Consider the following 18642-nt stretch of genomic DNA (forward strand, 5'->3'; position numbering starts at 1 on the left):
CTCCTGATCTACTTTTGGAGACTTTAGGGACCACGAGTAACCCTGTGTTCTCAGAGCGCAGTGTTCTGGTGGGATAATATGGCACTATGAGCTCACTAAGATATGATGGAGCTTGACCATTTCAGAAAACAAAGTTTCTGAAAGATGTTTTTTTTTCCTCTCCTGGGGAAAATCAGCTGTTTGTTGTTGTTTACTGTGTTTGTTTGTTTCAGGCTCGAAGGATTACCAGCTGGTCACATGGTCCAGAGATCAGACTCTGAGGATATGGAGGGTGGATCCTCAGCTGCAGAAGGTCAGTGTGCAGCCGCACAGAGACATGAGGACATGTCATCAACTTTTGTTCTGGACATTTGAATAATGTTTTTTCAGGCGGAATATTTTTCAGACTTTTTATCAGTTTTTGGACATTTTGATAATATTTTTTGATATTTTAATTATATTTTCAGACTGTGTGTCATTGTTGTTGTTGTTGTTGTTGTGCAGCTGTGTGTCAGTGACTTGGTGGAGGACCTGATGGAGGGGATGTCTCTCACCGTGGAGTCGGAGAAGTCTCTGTCGTCTCAGGAGCCTGACAGTCAACACGGCGTCGGCGTCGCTGCTGAAAACCTGCAGGGTGAGAAAAACCTTGAGTCAGAGATCTGAAGACGTGAAACTCTGCAGACTGAACGACTTCCCATAAAACTGATCAACTGTGATTAATAACTGTAATTATTATTTTGACCGAAACTGTCAAAATCACATCTGAGTACGCTGGCAACAGCACAGCGTAAAGACATTATGTTGTCCTCTTACTGTGAGTGTGGTTGTTTCTGTCCTCCCTCCATCCTGTCGTCTGTCCTGTCGTCCCTCAGATCAGGACGGCGCTCTGAGCTCGGCGGCAGGTTCAGGTGTCCCTCAGACTCTGCAGCAGGAGTTCTCTCTGGTCAACCTGCAGATCAGAAACGTGAACGTGGAGGTGAGACTGGAACATCTATGATCATCAGGCTGATCTGCAGCTTCTTCTTCTTCTGTCTCTTTTTCCGCGGCAACTTCCTGTTCTCAAAACCTCTTATTATCATCTCTGACTCTGGTTTTATAATCGCCTGTAAATCACTTCAGAAGGAAAACTTTATTTAACTGAATATAATTCCATGACCACGGTGTGTTCAGTGACATCAGACTGTGAGCTGTGCTGTTTTGTGCAGATGGACGCGTTGAACCGCAGCTGCGTGGTGTCGGCTCACTTCGGCAGCCATCAGGTTCATCTGGTGGTCAAGTTCCCCGCCCAGTATCCAAACAACGCCGCGCCCACCTTCCAGTTCGTCTCCCCGACGACCATCCCCTCCGCCACCAAGACCAAGATCCAGAAGGTACCATCGCCCCTGAACGCACCATGGCACACAAAAAATTATGGCAGAAGGAAGCTGCCCAAAAAAAAGATGATAAAGAAAGACTAAATACAGATATTTAAACATCAATAAATAGATTTAAACATTTTTTTCTAAAAGCAAAAAAAAACCATTTAAAAATCAATAAAAATGAAATAGAAAAGTAAATAAAGATGGAAACTAACAGAGAAATATTAAGTTATACCAGTTACTGCTTAATTTGCTTTATTTATTCAATATATTTAATGGCATATTAATTCAGCAGGTCATTTACTTATTTTTTATTTAGGCAGTTTCTGCTGCTGAACGACAGGTTGGTCAGCTTATTACTGAAAGACAATAATTTCTTTAAAATGTGAAAATCTTCAAAATAATAATGAACTAGAAGTAACAGTGCCCCTCTGTGTAATTTGAGTTGACCTTTTTTTGTTAAATATTCAATATAAACAGACACAATATGACACGAAGAGATCTTTTTGTTGCTGTAAAAATAAAATCTAAAAACAGACCAAGAGCTAATATTTACAGACGTCCTAAACGCACCACAGCACACTCTTTTGTTAAAGTAAATTTTACTTTTGATTTAAACATTTAAAACTTGTTCCTGTTTTTTGTTTTCCAAGAATAAAACATGTTTGTGAGGATGAGGATGAGGATGATGATAATGATAATGATGATGATGAGACTCTGTGTGTTGTTCAGATTCTGACCGACACGTCGCTGCAGAAGGTGAAGAGGAACCAGAACTGTCTGGAGCCGTGTGTCCGACAGCTGGTGTCCTGTCTGGAGTCAGACATGGTGAAGACGCACACACACACACGCACACACACACACACACACACACACACACACACACACACACACACACACAGCTGGTGTCAGAGTGTGTAGCAGATCATCAGTTTAATCTTGATGACGTGTTTCCTCTGTCAGACGCAGGAGGACGGTCCGGCCTCGGGCCCCTTCGTCCTGTCCAACCCGGTCACTCCGGCCCTGCAGGCGTTTCCTCGGGTCACCAACACGTACGGATCCTATCAGGTAACAAACGTTCAGTCTCTCCTGCTGCAGGAAACTCTGAGGATCTTCACAGCAAACAGACGAAACACAACACAGCAGCAGCAGCATGAATAAAATCATGTTTGATGGAAGAAGCTGTGATGAACATCTTCCAGAATATCTTCCATTAATCAGGTTCACACATGTTCATGAGCAACATTTCAATACTTTTCCAGGACTTTTCCAGGACCCATGATTAAGATTTTTTTTCACTGCCCCATTAGCCCGCTGTTTTTAAACACATCAGATTCACACTATTCATAATTTCAGCAAGCAGGCAAACAGGAAGGAGACGGACCCAGGGAGGAAATAATGAAACACACGTGATGCTAAACAAAACGTTCATCGACACATCAGAGAATAAATTCGCCCTTATGTTACGTCACCTGGAAGATTATCCACGGAACATTACTGTAACTATTTCATTACACACACCAAAAATTCCAGGACTTCATAAAACATTAAAGGATTTTGACTAATTCCAGGACTTTCCCAGGTTTTCCAGGACCGTGTGAATCCTGATTAATGAATCATTAAAGGACACAAACAGCTCCGTCTCTCTGCTTCTTCTTTGTTCCCCAGGACGCTAATATCCCGTTCCCTCGGACCTCCGGCGCTCGTTTCTGTGGCACCGGCTGTTTGGTTTACTTCACCCGACCAATCACAATGCACCGCTCTGTCCCGCCCACTGAGCCCACCCCCAGGTTAGAACACACCCCTTTACACACACACACACACACACACACACACGCAGTGTTTGTGTTTTTAATACTCATGAACGTAAGTGTTTGTCTTCAGCTGCAACACATCTGGACCCATTTGTGTGTGTGTGTGTGTGTGTGTGTGTTCAGGTCGCTGTCAGCTCTGTCGGCCTATCACAGCGGAGTGTTGACTCCGATGAAGATGCGCACAGAGTCTCAGAGCACTCTGCGTCTGTACAGCGGCAGCCCGACTCGCTCCGACAAAGACACTGTGTCCATCTCCTCCTTCTACTATAAAGAACGGGTGAGACACACACACACACACACACACACTGATGTGTAAAGTTTTGCAGCAGAAATGTTCAGGTGACTTTGTTGACATCTGACTGGATTAATATGGAGGATGAAAAATAACATAAGTATCAATGAACTGATGAATAAATAAATACAGAAAATGATGAAACGTCACGTCAATAAATAACAACAGAAATAAATAAAAGAATAAATGTTGAAATCAGCACCTAAAGAAATAAATGCAGTGGTAAAGAACCCTCACCTGATTAACACATAGACAAAACATAACATTAACATTTAATTATTATTAATTATTTCTTTTTTGGTTTCTGCATTTATTTATTTTTATTTATTTTTTGTGTCTGTATTTATTTACTGATACTTGAGTCATTTTTGTCCTCCATTCATTAACAGGCACCAGAGTCTGTGTTGGTCGGTGTGCACACACTCAGTGTTTCTCATTAACACTTTCTCTGCTCTGGAGACGTCTCTGTAGAAACTGTGTGGAAGTTCATTGAAGCCAAAACTACAGAGAACAAATCAAATCTGACCTCACATCAGTTTGTGTGTGAACACTAGTTCAACAGTCGGGGCTCGAACAAAGAACTAATTTCATTATTGATAAATTGTTTTTGAAAGATCATTATTTTTGTACCAAGTATTTCAGTGTGTTTACAGAATCTATTTCATATTTTTATTGTCATTTTTCTTTTTATATTTATGTTTTTGACTTTTACAGTAGTTTATTATTATTATTATTATTATTATTATTTTGCACCACACACACACACACACACACACACACACACAACCTTGAACGCGAAACCTTTTGCAGCAATACATTTTATTCTGATTATAGAATACAATAAAAAGCCTGTAGTGAGTTCACAGACCCGACGCAGCTCCTTCCATTTTATAATAAAACACTTTTAAGACTAATTTTCTGTTGGTTTATTATTAAACATTTTAAATTCATTTTATCACTAAGTTTAACTCTTTAATGTCTGAATTCAGTTTCAAACACGATGTCACAGAAAGATCACTGGTCGACTTTGCTCGCCGTCTGTACGTTTGTCATTAATAAGCTTCCATACAAACTGAATGATGAGAGGTCGCCGCTCATGACCTCGTCACGTGAAGCTCCGCCTCCTTCACTGTCCACTTTCTCAGCAAACACAGCCAGCTGATGGGTAGTTCAGAGGCACTGGGAATGTGGAGCTCTGCCAGAGTTACTGACATGGATCAACAACACCTGACTCTGCTGTCATGTGATCGATGATGTCATCGTCTCGTCTCTGTCTCCCTGATGGGCCTCTGGTTTTTATTTTTTATTTTCTTCCTGTGTTGTTGTTTTTTCTCCGTCCAATCACCTGCCCCCATGCTGCTGTGGGCCCCTCCTCCTTCCTATTCTCCTCCAATCAGAAGCTCCCAATCTCTGCCTCCCGCCGCTGGTCTGTACAAACCCTCCGTGATTGGCCGGTACTGCTCTCTGTCCATCCATCCCTCTTTCCTCTCATCTGTCCCTCCATCGCCACAGCGGTTCTGACTCTAACGCTGCTCTGCATGTCACTGATTGGCTAACGCAGACTGAGAGCTGCACCACTAACGGACTGACATCATGTGTTCTGCATCTGAACAGCAAATAAAACTTTATTTATGAAGCACATTTTATTCCGCTGCACAGACGGCGCTGAGCTGCGACTCAAACACTGTGTGGGTGGAGTTAAAATAAAACATCAGACGACACAGAAATAAAACACCTGAGAGAAAACATAAAGAAACACAAATAGAAATTAAAATAACAGATCAGCAGCCAACAGGTATTTATTAATAGGACGTGAATTAAAACCAGTAAAAAAGTAAAAATAAAATGTAATTAAATTAAAAGAAAAGAGGACAATAAATAAATAACATATGGGAATTAAAACCAATAAAAGATGTAAGAATAAATAAAATCATAATTGAGATCGACTGAAGGGCGCAGCTGGAAAGTTTGAGTTAGTGTTGAAAATGTCAAACTGATGATGTGATTAGATTTTTAAAGAAACATCCCTGTGTTATTTATTTCTGTTTAAAACACTGGAACTCTGCGTGTGTGTTTCACGGAGCGTGATTCAAACACTCGTGCTCATCCAGGTGCACGACTCACCTGTGTGTGAGACTCTTCATACAGAAGTGCTTTAAATAATTAAACCCTGACTCCATAAAAGTCAGGACGTGGTTTAATGTTGCGTTCGTTTTGTACTCGGAGGTCTGAGGTCGGTAGTGGGAATGACGTCACCTCCGAGTTGACAACAGTTTTTGCGTTCTAGTTGACAACGGTGGACAAGTCGGAAAAAAACATGGACGCCCGCAAGAAAGCCTTTGTTGCCCTCACACTTTGGGAGTATAGACAGCTTCAAAACCATCATACACTCCAACTGATGAACGGCGCAGATGAGGCTGACCTGATGTAAAACAAATAAGATAAAATTGCTATAAACAGTTCAGCAGAGTGTTTACTCACTGTGTATGTGACCGGCAGCCATCTTGAATTCGTAAGTCTGGGTTGATGCGGTTGCTCCGAGTTTCAGAGTTGGAAATCCGATCTCAGGGTGCGTTTGAGTTTAAACTTCCGACTGGGAACTGGGAATTTCCGACCTCCGAGTACAAAACGAACGCACCATAAAACAAAAACAGAATAAAATGATGTGTAAATCTGTTTTGACTTTAATCAGTGTAATGCTGTCCAAAGATATTTTAATTAATTCTGTTTTTTATTTTCATGTTTTACACAGTGTCTTTAACTTTTCTGGAGTCATGGTTGTATGTTTAAGTGAAAATGCATGCATGTGTGTGAGTGTGAGTGTGAGTGTGAGTGTGTGCATGTGTGTGTATGTGTGTGTGTGTGTGGTGGGGTAGTTCTGCTGGTGTTAAACGTCAACCCCGTTCACTTCAGTTTGTAAAGTAACATCTCAGTAGTTTTTGAATCCTTTGTTCATGGTGGAGGCGTGAGAGACGACCACAATGAGTGTGTTTACATGGACAGTTTAATTCCCTTTTCATTCAGAATGAAAGTTCATTCCTATTAACAGTGATCTTGTAAACACCTAATTCAGAATGAAAATGGCCAGTGCGATTGAAAATTCAATCCGATGTAAGGGGCTGGAATATTCCGTTTCTAATTCCCAATGAAAGAATTTCTCACACTTGTATACACTCATTCCTCTTTAAGTTCATTCCGGTCTTTCTGCGCATGCTCGTTTCCTTGCCCTTCTGGCGCGATGACGTATATAGCGCGCATAGCAACGGGCTGAGATAGAGCAGTCGGACTCGTTGCACTCACCGGTTTCCATTCGCCACAGCACGGTCTTCTATCTCCCTTCTTCGACCTTCTACCTCCCTTCTCCTCCTCAACAGACGAAGCATTAGCAGAACAAGGTTGTTGTCGTACTGCTGCTTCAAGAATATAAGCAAAACAAGCCCGAAAAAGGCACTAAGAACGGCGTCGTCAAGCATCTTGTTATCCAGAGCGAGGACTACAGTGTTTTCTTCCGGTAAACGTAAACACATAACATCCGCCCCGCCCCCTATCCAATCAGAAACCTTCCCTGCCCCAAACCTTGCGCGGACCCGAATAAAAGCGATTAAACTGATCTCCGTGTAAACCCTCATTCGGAATGAATATTTCTCATGTAAACTACCTGGAAACACTTTAATTCATGATGATTTCATTCAGATTTATTTAATTCTGAATGAGAAGCCATCATGTAACCACACCCAGTGAGGGCGAGTCATTTATATACAAACGTCATTTTGAGGGAGACAAATTCTTTTAAGTCTTCAAGAAATAATCGGACAGTCCAAGGAAATATATTGAAGCTTCAACAAGAAATATTTTTTCACAGCTAACTGCTCCCAGTCTTTATGCTAAGCTAAGCTAACCACATGCTGACATCAACATCCATGCTGTCACATACTGACGAGTCTCTCATCACAGAAACATTTATCTCACGTTAACTTTAGTTTGATTAACGTCAGTGTTTCCTGTCGTTCTCCAGCAGCAACACTCAGCTCAGAGTATTTATCCTCTAACGTTAGCAGGCTGATTAGCATTATTAGCATTATTAGCATTATTAGTCACTGTTAGCTTAGCTTTAGCCCATGTGGTTTCCACAGGAGACAAAAACTGTAGCATGGTGATTAGCATCGTTAGCTCAATTCAAATCAAGAGCCACTAAGCTTGACTTCCTGTCTGCTCTCCATCTGTCTGAAGCTTTAATGTTCACTAACGTCTAACAGCAGCAGGTAAGTTTCTGTCTTCAGACCAGAACTCTTATCTGTGTGTTTAAACTTAATTTGAAACATTTCTGGAGGTAATTTGAGTTTGTTAATGAACTGAGAACTAACCGTGTGTTCACACTGCGAGCTCAGAGAAAAAGTGCTGACCACACTTTGTCACCGTCGAACCATCAACAGTTGATTCAGTGATTCAGACCTGCAGCGGTCAGATCCCACTCAGCTCCTCTGCAGTGTCAGTCAAGGACGAATGAACGAGTGTTTAAACCTCTGATGAGCAGCTGTTGACCTCCTGGAGTAACAACTCTGTCTTCCCTTTGAAACCAGAGTGACATCACATCTCCGTGTGCAGCTTTCAGACGCCTTCACAGGTATTTAACCCTCTGAACTGTGAGCACACTGACGCCATTTCTTTCAACAACATGGGAAAAAGGCAACAAGCAACTTGGTAAGAAATGTCCCACACTTTGCAAAAAATAAATAAATAAATAAACATAAAAACTTAAAAAAAATATATTTTAAAAAACTAGAGAAAAAAGAAGTTGGGAGGAGGGAAAACTATATTTCTAATAAGTATTAAGTATTTCTTGTTTTTACTTATTTTTTGGGTGATTTCTTTTTTGGCTGCCGGTTGCCTTCTTCCCATGTTTTTAAAAGAAATGGAGTCAGTTTGTTCAGGTGTTAAAGGGTTAAACAGACGGACAGTTGCTGAGAGACAACCAGCAAAATAATTTAACCACTGAACTCAAATTTAATGAACTGAGGACATTTATGGTCCCCTGAGGATGAACCGTCATCATCTTGTTACGATTCATCCAGTCTCTGTTTAACTGTTTCTCGTCCCCTCAGAGTTACAGCTGCTCACAGAAACTGATTCTCTGCTCGGTCCAGCTTCAGTCGGCGTCTCGCAGTGTGAACTCTCTCCTGCAGTAATTTATCATCCAGACCACTTTTAATCAGGTGGTCCTCTGTCTCCACTCGGCCTGCTGTCTCCCTCCTCCTCCTGTCTGTCTGTCTGTCTGTCTGTCTGTCAGAAATCCCGCCGGTTTAAGACGAAGCGAGAGGGGACTGACTACGGCAACCGTCCCATCAAGCTGGCGGGGAAAGTGATCATCCAGGAGATCTCCTGTCTGCTGCCCGTCCACAAAGCTCTGGGAGAGAGCTACATGTGAGACACACAAACACTCTGACGTAAACCAGCCGAGACAATCAGTCCATTAATCGATCGACTGGTTCTGGAGATTAAGTCGAAAAAATTAACAGTCATGTTTATTGTTTTCTGACAGTTTTCTGGCCAAAATGATTCTTTTATTAACGGAGAAAATACTCATCAGATGTTTTGTCTTCAGTCATATTTGACACTCATTAACGTTTGTTTAGTATTTATGTGTATTTCAGTTAATATCTGCAGGTGTTTTCTGTCCCTCAGTCTGAACATGAACGACATCCAGGAAACGTGTCAGAAGAACGCAGCGGCGTCGCTCACAGTCGGACGCAGAGACGTGGCGAAGGTTACCATTTTATCTTTTATTTCCTCTGAATGAAATAAAGAAAACTAAAAAGATATTTGAGTTTGAGGATGAGAAACATGAGAATTCACTCAAAGTAAATTAAATAATTTCCTTTTTTTCCAGCTCAGTGAATGTTGAGTGTGAATCCTCTGAATGTTCTCTGTGCTGCTGCTGTTTTATGATCAGTGTTGGTATGAGAGCAGGGTCGGCAGCCTGTGGCTCCAGGGCCTCATGAGGCTCTGTCACACCTCTCCACTGGCTCCATGTGGCTTTGGCAAGAAGTGATATAGAAATTATTATCGGCTGTTTTTAACATTTTAATCTTTTTTCATTTCTGTTGGTCTTAAATGATTCTTACATTCTCTATTGTAAAAAGCTGTGGCCTATTCACTGAGTTAAAAAAATGTTTTTACATTTCACTAAGTGTGTGTCATACAGCCTGTTGCCGTCGACGACCACCTCAGTAGTTAAGTCTTGTCTTGGAGCTCCCTCGCTGAGCTAGCTATGGATTCTAGATTGAAAAAAAGTCTCAGAGGACAATAAAGAATTTAACAGTGCGCTGACACATCTGTTTGCTGTTCCCACCAACCCTGCAAAGTTAAAGTACCAATCATAAACAGCCTGCTGCATAGTGCCACCTTGTGGTCAAATGTTGATGTGTGTATTTAGACTGCTGCATCATTCTGAGGCTCAAATATGTTCTGCAGCTCCAGGCAGATTATTTTGTCTCTTTTGATAGTGAAGGTCACCGACCTGTGTTAGAGTCTGTGTTTGTGTGTGACGTGTTTATGTCTGTGTGTGTTTTCAGGTGTGGGCGCTGGCGTCTGCAGCGACCAGTCAGGACCTGAGTCCAGACTCAGACCCGGACACGGAGACGCCCTGGGCCAGACACCCGTTTGGACGCCACCTGCTGGAGACTCTGTGAGTTTATGAACTCAGTCCGATCACATGTTTTTAATCAGAGTCACAACCAGCTGATCTCTGACATCCTGACATCACCACACGAATCACCGATGTGAAATCAACAGGTTATCAACATGTGACAGAGCGCTGAGGGACCAGTGATTGGGCGGTGTAGATGGTCCGTCAGGTGGGAAAAATAACCCTTGACTGACGGACAGATGTAACAGCGTGCAGAGATCAACTGGTGTTTTAAACATTTGACAAAACGTTCTTTTCAACAGAAGCTCTGAGTGCAGCTGATCGTTCTTCTGGTACACTGACGTGACAGCAGCTTCAACAGGAAGTTCCTCATCAGCTGCAGCGTTCTTAAAACATTAAAATGTACTTCAATCAAAATTTTGAAGTTTGAATTTAAATACATGAGGAACACTACTGGGAAGCTACAGTGATGTAACGGCCGCAAAAATAATGGAGCTGGCTCTTTAACACTCCTTCACAGGACAGAGAGAATATTTTAGAGGCAGCAGGACAGAAAACGTGTTTCATACAGACGAACAAAGTCGATGTTTCACCTTAAATGAGACTGAACGAGGAGCTCAAACTGAAACCTGTTTCTGTGTGTTCAAACCTTCAGTCTGGATCACTACAGTCACATGAGTGACGTTCAGACTCTGGCCATGCTGTGCAGCGTGTTCAGAACTCAGGCTCCGCCCCCCGACAGTTACTCTCTGTACGGACATCATCCGTCACGCTCCTCCATGTTCCCGCCGCACCACTCACGATACGTAAGTCCTCTCTGTTTACATCAGTGTCTGTGTCAGACAAGTTAACTCGTAGCATCCAGAGCAGAAACGTGATTAGCCTAGCTTAGCACAAAGACTGGAAGCAGAGGGAAACTGTTAGCCTAGCTTAGCGCAAAGACTGGAAGCAGAGGGAAACTGTTAGCCTAGCTTAACGCAAAGACTGGAAGCAGAGGGAAACTGTTAGCCTAGCTTAGCGCAAAGACTGGAAGCAGGTGGAATCTGTTAGCCTAGCTTAGCACAAAGACTGGAAGCAGAGGGAAACTGTTAGCCTAGCTTAGCACAAAGACTGGAAGCAGGGGGAACTGTTAGCCTAGCTGTGGTCTACAGACATGACTGAGTTTCAGAACTTTGTCTCTACATGATGTTTAAATGAAGAACAACAGACAGGAGACAGGAAGTGATGTAATAATGTGTGTGATGTGGTCTCAGCCTAGCTACACGTCCAGCTCCGTCACCTCGGGCTCGTGCTCCAGCACCTCTGACTCCATCACTGCCACCACCTGGAACACAGGTGAGACTCCACAGCGCCGCCCACAGGCCGGCTGCTGTGTGACCACATCCCTGTGTGGAGTTTAGATTTCTCTGCCGCCCGGTCAGGTGTTTTTGTTTTTGTTTACAGGTAGAGAGTCTGAGCACGCCAACCCGTGGGGCGAGTCCTCTCCTGATGACTATCGCTATGGCAACCAGGCCTACACCGATCCACGGGAACGAGAGCGAGAGCAGCATGACATGAACAAGAGGTGACGAACCTTTAAGCCCCGTCTAGATGAGTATGAATGTTTTTAAAAAGAGATAATAAATAAATCTGCCCACACTAGAACACAAAAACGACTCCTAATGCTCCCCAGGCCAGCAGGTGGCGATAAAGGCGATGTAAACAATACGTCAAATACCAGAGAAGAAAGATCCAAACCGTCATTTCTGGCAAACTTTAAACCGCGAATGCTGAAGTGGACCAAATAACACCGGGCGCAGCAGACGCCTCCGTTCTTCTGTGACAGTGGTCACCAGTGTTGTTGGTTTTGGAGCGTGCTCATTACACAAAGCAACAAAGGGCATGTGTGATCTGAGGAGATGATGTCATCGTTTCCCAAATGCTCCTTTTTACACGTCCACTCTGAGACTCAGTGACCAGAGTTCAGAAAAATCTGCAGCTCAGAAGATGTTTTCAAAAATCTAAGTTTTGTGTTTGTGGACGAGAAGCCGAAACACAGAGTGAAATATCTGTCATCTGTTTATGTGAAGACGTGGGCCTTTCTATACAGAGGGCAGTGGGAGAACTGGTGTGACTGGTTTGTGTTGTTACTGTGATGTCATTTCCTGTCCCCTGCAGACTGCTGGACCCCGCCAACACGCTGCAGTTTGATGACTTCAAGAAGTGTTACGGTGAGATCTTGTACCGCTGGGGTCTGAGGGAGAAAAGAGCCGACGTGCTGAAGTTCGCCTCGTGTCCTCCTGAACCTCACAAAGGCATCGGTACGTTTGTTCTCTTCACCTTCACCTCACCAACACCTGCTGAGCCACCGCCATGATTATTACACCGTTATTACAGACACTTCAGTTATTATGAAATGATCAAAACAAGTCAAATAAGACAAAATTATTCTGATAATCTTCAAATGATAAGTCAGAATTTTTACAGAGGAATTCTCTGTTAGCACTGTTAGCTCTGTTAGCTCTGTTAGCTCTGTTAGCACTGTTAGCTCTGTTAGCTCTGTTAGCACTGTTAGCTCTGTTAGCATTGTTAGCTCTGTTAGCACTGTTAGCTCGCTAAGGCCCAATTCATACTTTCTGCACTGAGGCCAAATAAAAATCTGACAAACGTATTTATGTAGACGTCTGGATTATCAGCAGATCGATCAGCTGATCTGATCTTTCTCATAAAGACCCTGTGTTGTTGTTGACGCTGACACTCTGCTGTCTCTCTGCAGAGTTTGGTGTTTACTGCTGTCACTGTCGCAGTCAGGCTCGTGGGACTCAGTGTGCCGTCTGTAAGCGTCTGACCTTCCAGTGCGCCATCTGTCACGTGGCCGTTCGAGGCTCCTCCAACTTCTGCCTAAGCTGTGGTCACGGAGGACACACCAGTCACATGATGGACTGGTTCCGTCGGCAGGACGAGTGTCCGGCCGGCTGCGGCTGCCACTGTCTGCTGCAGAGCACCTTCTGATGTCACACAGACGCTCTGCAGACTAAAACCAATGCTCCTCCTCAGAGACGGGTGGTGTGACGTGACGGATCTGAACCTCTGATGCACAGAGCTTTAACGGCTCCATCATGTGACCAGGCTTTAACATGAAACAGCTGATGTCCACGTCAGTCCGTCCAACACTTTGTGTGTTCATCATGAAGCTCATTCAGAGGATGAACTTTGTGTTTTGGACACGTTCGTCTAACAGGACAAAATGTTCTTCAGTCAAAGCTACGATCTGTAACTTCTGTGTCTCAGACAGGAAGTGTATCGTTAGCCACGCCGCTGCACAGCTGATCTCTCACCTGTCAGTCACGGTGACAGGAAGTCATCACTGCTGAGGTTTAGCTTATGTGCCCTGTTCCATCACACGTTAGTGATGAGTGATGGATGAGATTTGATCTGCAGCTAACTATTGATTAATCTGAGGATTCTTTTCTCAGTTAATGGATTCATCACTGGTCTATAACATGTTAGGAAATAGTTAAAAATGTCCGTCACATTTCCCCAGAGCCTGCAGTGATCCCTTCAAAGGTCCAAATTCAAACATATTAACTTTTATATCACATAAAACAAAGAAAAGCAGCTAATCAGAGAATAATTAGATTTTTTTTTACTTTATAAAATGACTAAAATGATTAATTAATGATCAGAATAGTTTTAGAACTATTTCCTAACGATTAAAGAACTCATGGCTGCAGCCCTGGATGTGACCTGATGGCGCTGGTTGACGAGACATTTATGCTTCTTCCTGTCTCTGTCTGAGTGACGGCTGAATAGAGACGTGATCACGCGACTGTTTTTTAATGTGAAGAAGAACTTTCTGAATATTCTCTGTTAGGAAATGAAGAATGTGTGAAGAGTTTATGAATGTAGTTCATGCAAAATAATAGAAGTTTGTTTGAATTCAGTCAAAGTGGCGTTTATACAAAACATCAATCTGAAACATCTAATGAAAGCTTTACATTTTAATGACCTTTAGCGCCACCCTCAGGACAACCTGATCACTTTTATTATTAACAACATGTAACAATATTAACATTATTCACACTGCTAAGAACTTTGTAACTGGGATTAAAAACCTCCAGCAGCAGGATGTCAGACTGTTAGTCTGGTTATTAAAATGTCCACGTCATCATCATCATCATCATCATCGTCATCATCATCACAGCCTGAGTAAGTGTCCACCAGAAAGATGTCGAGTCCCTACCAGCTGCTGACCTCTGACCTCCTGGACAGGAAGTCACATGAGCGACGGAGGCTGCGGTCGGTACCTGGAGGGTGATTTGAGTCGACAGACGACACACTGAGTCAGCAGCTCGGAGGTCTGTAGTCTGGACACTGGAAACGGTTTCCCACACTCCTCACACTGAAAGCAGACACTGAGGTCAGCGCTGACGTCAGCCAACATCACGCCAACAATGACTCATCATGTCTCATTACATCACAGTGACGTACAGTTAACGCAGCGTTTCCAAAACAGACGGTAAACGACGGTTTTTCACCTGCAGGATGTGGACTCCTGTTCCCTCTGTGCTCCTCTTCTTCATGACCTCTGGGATCTCCTCCATGTTCTCGATGTTCCACAACCTCACAGTCCCGTCCTGCACACACACACACACACACACACACACACACACACACACACACACACACACACACACACACACATAGGAGACACTCAGCTGTGATGTCACTGCTTCTCAACAGCTCATATGATCATAATAAACTTTATTTATTTCACGCTCTACTGACTAAAGTTAGACGCTGCTTTACAGACAAAATTAAAAATACCTGAATAAAAATATCCTGAAGATCATGCACACAGTTCAGCTTTGTATCATAACACTGTGTGAGTGTGAGTGTGTGTGTGTGTGTGTGTGTGTGTGTAAATGAACCCCCTGCTGGGTCCTCTGGTTGTGTCGCATCAGTTTCAAAAGTATTGGTGTCTGTTTTACTGCAGAGACATCCTGGTTTTATTAAAAATCTTTCCAGTGGTTAATTCAGATCAGCTGAGTTTAACGTGACAGTGATCATACGGTACCTTGGAGGCAGAGGCCACCAACTTCCTGTCAGAGCTGATTGACACATCAGTCACCCAATCACTGTGGCCCTGTGACACAGAGAACAGAAACATGAACCCAGCGTTAAAAAACAACACAATAAATGATTGTTGTTGACAGGGCTGCTCCGCTTCAAGTCGAGCAGTTGTTTTGGTCCCCAGATTTTGCTGCAGAGTGAGCGCTCTTGACTTTCGCACTACTCTACAGCTGCAGACACGATGCAGCGGCACAGAGGAGGAGAAACTTTCTGAGATAACATCATCATCCTCTCTCTTCTGCTGAGAAGTGGTGATCTTGCAGCTCACATCAATTTAATATGACAGTCTCTTTAGTTTGATATCTGGTGTGAGCTTGTTTACTATATCGCATGATGCTGCTGTCACACTGAACATCGCTAAGCCCTGTGCAGACTTTATATGGAGGAAAAAAATAATTGTTGATTATTAATATTAAACAGCTGACTCTGATTGGACTGACATAATCCTGGGTCGGGTGCAGCCCTGGGTGTGGATGTGTGAAGTGTGCAGCAGAGTTTAGTCACCTTCAGGATGAGAGTCTGGCAGAGGGAGGGCATATCCCAGAGTGCAACAGTCCTGTCATAGGAGCCAGACACCAGCAGGTCGGCTGTGGGCACACAACAGGAAGTGTTTTTATTAAACAAAGCAGAAAAAAAATCAGACTTCAACAAACCAAACACGCCCTCCACCCCTGACTGCACACTGACAGTTACTGATGACACCTGAACTCCACTGACAATAAGTCTCTGAAAAATGTCACTGAATGTTTTATAATTAGTCGTTCAGTTCTGTTTCCTGCAAAGCCTGAATGCTTTTACATGACACCATGAAGTCACATGAGCCAGAGAGAGAGAGTTCTGTATATATTTTCAGATAAAAAACATTAAAAGTATCTCACAGTCAAATCTCCAGACCTTCACTGTCGAAAACATTCAGAGAAATCTTCTTTTCCAGGCTTCTGAGACAAAGTCAACTGAGACACATAAAATACAACTGACTGAAATAACAGTCTCAGATATTCATCTCTTTTCTCACTACAGTTGATACCAGATTATATATTTTAAATATGTTCCAGAAAACGTCCAACGAAAGTGTTAGGACCTGTAACATAAAGCGTCTTTCTGCTAACTCAAAACCTCGACATGCTGCTAAGAGAAGACTTGTGTTGGAGAAATACTGAATCCCGGTGGACAAAAAAATTGATCTAAACATACTAGAATAAGCATTACTCAGAGGCCTCGCCATCCCCGCCCCGTTGAGACGTCGCTCAGAGGACTCACCATCAGCAGAGAAGCTGCAGGAGCTCACGCAGCCGTCATGGCCTCCCTGCAGCGTCGCTACACCGCGAGATCGAAACCCTCCTGCATGCAGGTCCCACAGCTTTAAATTCAAATCCCATGATGCTGTGCACAGGAAGTGTCCGTTGTTGGTGAAGCAGCAGTCAGAGACGTTGTTTCTATGGCTACTGAGAGACATAAATAGAGACAGGACGATAACAACACAGGACAGAAGAAGAAGAAACGATCAAAAACGACACTTCAGTTTGTTTGAAGAACAAACATATTTTAATCACTGAGCTGTAGAAGAGCTGCTTTTATCTTTGGACAGAGCTAAGCTAGCTGTTTCCTGTCTTTATGCTAAGCTAAGCTAGCTGTTTCCCACTGTTTCCTGTCTTTATGCTAAGCTAAGCTAGCTGTTTCCCGCTGTTTCCCGTCTACATGCTAAGCTAAGCTAGCTGTTTCCTGTCTTTATGCTAAGCTAGCTGTTTCCTGTCTTTATGCTAAGCTAGCTGTTTCCAGTCTATATGCTAAGCTAAGCTAGCTGTTTCCCACTGTTTCCTGTCTTTATTGCTAAGCTAAGCTAGCTGTTTCCCACTGTTTCCTGTCTTTATGCTAAGCTAAGCTAGCTGTTTCCAGTCTACATGCTAAGCTAAGCTAGCTGTTTTCCAAATGTTTGTTTTTTCCTCTTTTTTTATATATTAATTTTTAGGGCTTTTGCTTTTATTATTGAACAGCTGGAGAGTGACAGGAAATGGGGGAGGGAGAATATGGATGACGCCCTGTTTCCAGTCTTTATGCTAAGCTAAGCTAACAGCTGCTGGTTGTAGGTCCATAGTTAACAGACAGACATGAGACTGGGATCAATCTGAGGATCTGACTCACGGGATCACAGACAGAAATGAGGGGCTGGAGGTCAGTGAGGTCATGTTGAGTAAAATAAAAGCAGACTTCAGAAACAGCTGACGTGTCTCAGGTGTGATGTCTCACCTGTTGATGGACAGAGTGGTTTTCTGAGCCAGCAGGTCCCACAGTTTGATGCGGCGGTCTCCGGACACCGTGGCCACTCGCTGGCTCTGAGGGTCGAAGCGACACCGTGTGATGGTGGTGCTGTGGTGATCTGTGACAGATGAAACAAACGCTCCTTCACTCACTGACTCTGAACAGTGTCACTGACACAGACAGTGTGTGAGCTGTCGTACCGCTGAGGCGGAGCAGCGTCTGTCCGCTCGCTGCGTCACTGATGGAGACAACGTTCTGTGGATCTGCAGCACAGACGAGCAGCCGGCCGTCAGACGATGAGCTGCAGGAGGTCAGCAGGCCGTCCTGCCTACACCTCCACTGTCCAACAATACAGAGACTATAATCAATATTAATATCTGTCTCCATCAATATATCAGTCTGTCAGGACGAGAGTAAAGGGCTGCAACTTATCAGCACTTATTTCTGTTAGCTAATAATCTATCAATTATTTTATCCATTAATGGATTCATCCTGAAGCCCATAAAAAAGAAGATCAGAGACACAGACGCCACAGAGACACTTTCATTTAATGTCTGGGGGTGGAAATCACCAGAGGATCCACAATACGATATTATAGTGGTTTTAAATATGTTGTGATATGCTGAGTATTACAATGAAATATATTGAGATTTATTACCTTTTTTAACTGTAAATTATTAATTATTATAAAGGATTATAAAGGAAAACTTTGTCAACATCTGTTTTATCTAATAAGAAAGTTTTCAGTCTGTTCATCACTTCAGACTTTTTTTTTGCAGCAGCAACATGTATGTAGTAAACTGACAAAAGCATTTGATTACATTATTCCCGTAAGCTAACTTAAGTTTAATTTGTATTTTTTCATGTTAATAATTTATATGATAAAAAATGATATTTAGCACTGTGTGACGATACGATACTGCCACACAAACATATTATGATACTAAGCTGTCTCGATCAATCAATCAATTTTTATTTATAAAGCCCAATATCACAAATCACAATTTGCCTCACAGGGCTTTACAGCATACGACATCCCTCTGTCCTTATGACCCTCACAGCTGATCAGGAAAAACTCCCCAAAAAAACCCTTTAACGGGGAAAAAACGGTAGAAACCTCAGGAAGAGCAACTGAGGAGGGATCCCTCTTCCAGGACGGACAGACGTGCAATAGATGTCGTA

The 18642-nt window shown here is 43.0% G+C and overlaps 2 protein-coding genes across 2 annotated transcripts in view; one reads left to right on the plus strand and one right to left on the minus strand.

Annotated features, from left to right (window-relative positions):
* The window catches only part of wdr59 (WD repeat domain 59), a 23926-nt gene extending 9729 nt beyond the window's left edge, over positions 1-14197 (plus strand). Inside the window, exons 10-26 of the mRNA XM_050054747.1 lie at positions 173-292; positions 484-613; positions 852-955; positions 1185-1349; positions 2070-2165; positions 2301-2405; positions 3006-3127; positions 3275-3428; positions 4841-4897; positions 8731-8864; positions 9126-9207; positions 10016-10128; positions 10745-10895; positions 11343-11424; positions 11533-11653; positions 12247-12389; positions 12845-14197. Coding sequence (XP_049910704.1) covers positions 173-292; positions 484-613; positions 852-955; positions 1185-1349; positions 2070-2165; positions 2301-2405; positions 3006-3127; positions 3275-3428; positions 4841-4897; positions 8731-8864; positions 9126-9207; positions 10016-10128; positions 10745-10895; positions 11343-11424; positions 11533-11653; positions 12247-12389; positions 12845-13080 — 2115 coding nt within the window. The 3' untranslated portion in view covers positions 13081-14197. The remainder of the gene's footprint in view (positions 1-172; positions 293-483; positions 614-851; positions 956-1184; positions 1350-2069; positions 2166-2300; positions 2406-3005; positions 3128-3274; positions 3429-4840; positions 4898-8730; positions 8865-9125; positions 9208-10015; positions 10129-10744; positions 10896-11342; positions 11425-11532; positions 11654-12246; positions 12390-12844) is intronic.
* A 142-nt stretch (positions 14198-14339) lies between these two features.
* The window catches only part of LOC126388474 (WD repeat-containing protein 88-like), a 9290-nt gene continuing 4987 nt past the window's right edge, over positions 14340-18642 (minus strand). Inside the window, exons 5-11 of the mRNA XM_050041604.1 lie at positions 17661-17799; positions 17449-17578; positions 16462-16646; positions 15706-15788; positions 15146-15214; positions 14607-14705; positions 14340-14470 (exon numbers count right to left, since the gene is read on the minus strand). Of these exons, the coding sequence (XP_049897561.1) occupies positions 14345-14470; positions 14607-14705; positions 15146-15214; positions 15706-15788; positions 16462-16646; positions 17449-17578; positions 17661-17799 (831 nt within the window). The 3' untranslated portion in view covers positions 14340-14344. The remainder of the gene's footprint in view (positions 14471-14606; positions 14706-15145; positions 15215-15705; positions 15789-16461; positions 16647-17448; positions 17579-17660; positions 17800-18642) is intronic.

Source organism: Epinephelus moara, chromosome 1 (assembly GCF_006386435.1).
Source record: "Epinephelus moara isolate mb chromosome 1, YSFRI_EMoa_1.0, whole genome shotgun sequence".
Lineage (NCBI taxonomy): Eukaryota > Metazoa > Chordata > Actinopteri > Perciformes > Serranidae > Epinephelus > Epinephelus moara.